The following is a 772-nucleotide window of genomic DNA, read 5'->3' as shown; positions in this document are numbered from 1 at the left end:
ACTGCGCTCAGCCGAGTTGCCCACGGCCACGCACCCGGACACACACAAGACACAACAAAAACTCCACCGGAGTAAAATGCGCCTCTGGTGCTGGGGCGGACTCACAGAACTGTCAGCTCAACAAGCTCCACTCGAACCCAAAAACAAAACTCTCTCTCTCGAACCCTGGAATTCTTTTTCTTACCAGTATGCCGCTTCACCTTGGTGCTTGGACCATATGCTTGGAGCAGAGCCCCGGCGAGGCCTCCCACTAGAAAGTGGGTCCCTAGGTTGTTCGGGCTCGTGGCCGGGTAGTATAGGGGGTGGCAAGACCCCCTACTCACGTGTGGCCCGAACCCTAGCTTTCGCGCGAGTTGGGCCCCAAAGCTGCGTTTTGTGAGTTGGGCCCCTGATGTCCGTCTCCGCCAACAACGACGAGCCCCTTGTGCGAATCGCGGAGGATGACTTCGCCAAAGCCGTCTCGCTCCGCGCCATTCTGGCAGCCTCACTTCCCTCCATTGTTAACAACGCCGCGCAGCCGATTGCTGCGGCGTTGCAACTCGGACTCCTCGGGCACAGCGATTCGGCGGCGCAGCGAGTGGCAGTGTTCTCGGCGGTTGGAGCTGCCGTTACTTTTGTGGCCAACATATCCAACTTTGTCATCGTCGTCACCATGTCTCGGGTCGGCCATGCGCTGGGCGCAAAGCGGTGGGCCGCGCTCGGCCGCACGGTGTGGACGGTCCTCGTGTGCGCGCTCGTGATTGGCTTGCTGAGCGCCCTTGTGCTCTGGCTG

General features: G+C 60.6%; 1 protein-coding gene across 1 annotated transcript; it reads left to right on the top strand.

The window, feature by feature from the left end:
• Positions 1 to 391: 391 nt before the first annotated feature.
• EMIHUDRAFT_257695 (hypothetical protein) lies at positions 392 to 760 on the top strand (the record flags this gene model as incomplete). Its single annotated transcript, XM_005762921.1, has 1 exon — positions 392 to 760. A coding segment is annotated over one exon (369 nt), but the record flags the coding sequence as incomplete, so codon positions are not given.
• Positions 761 to 772: the final 12 nt, after the last annotated feature.

The sequence above is a fragment of the Emiliania huxleyi genome (assembly GCF_000372725.1).
Source record: "Emiliania huxleyi CCMP1516 unplaced genomic scaffold EMIHUscaffold_6562, whole genome shotgun sequence".
Lineage (NCBI taxonomy): Eukaryota > Haptophyta > Isochrysidales > Noelaerhabdaceae > Emiliania > Emiliania huxleyi.
Note: the sequence above shows the minus strand (reverse complement) of the source record. Positions and strands in the feature narration are given on the sequence as shown.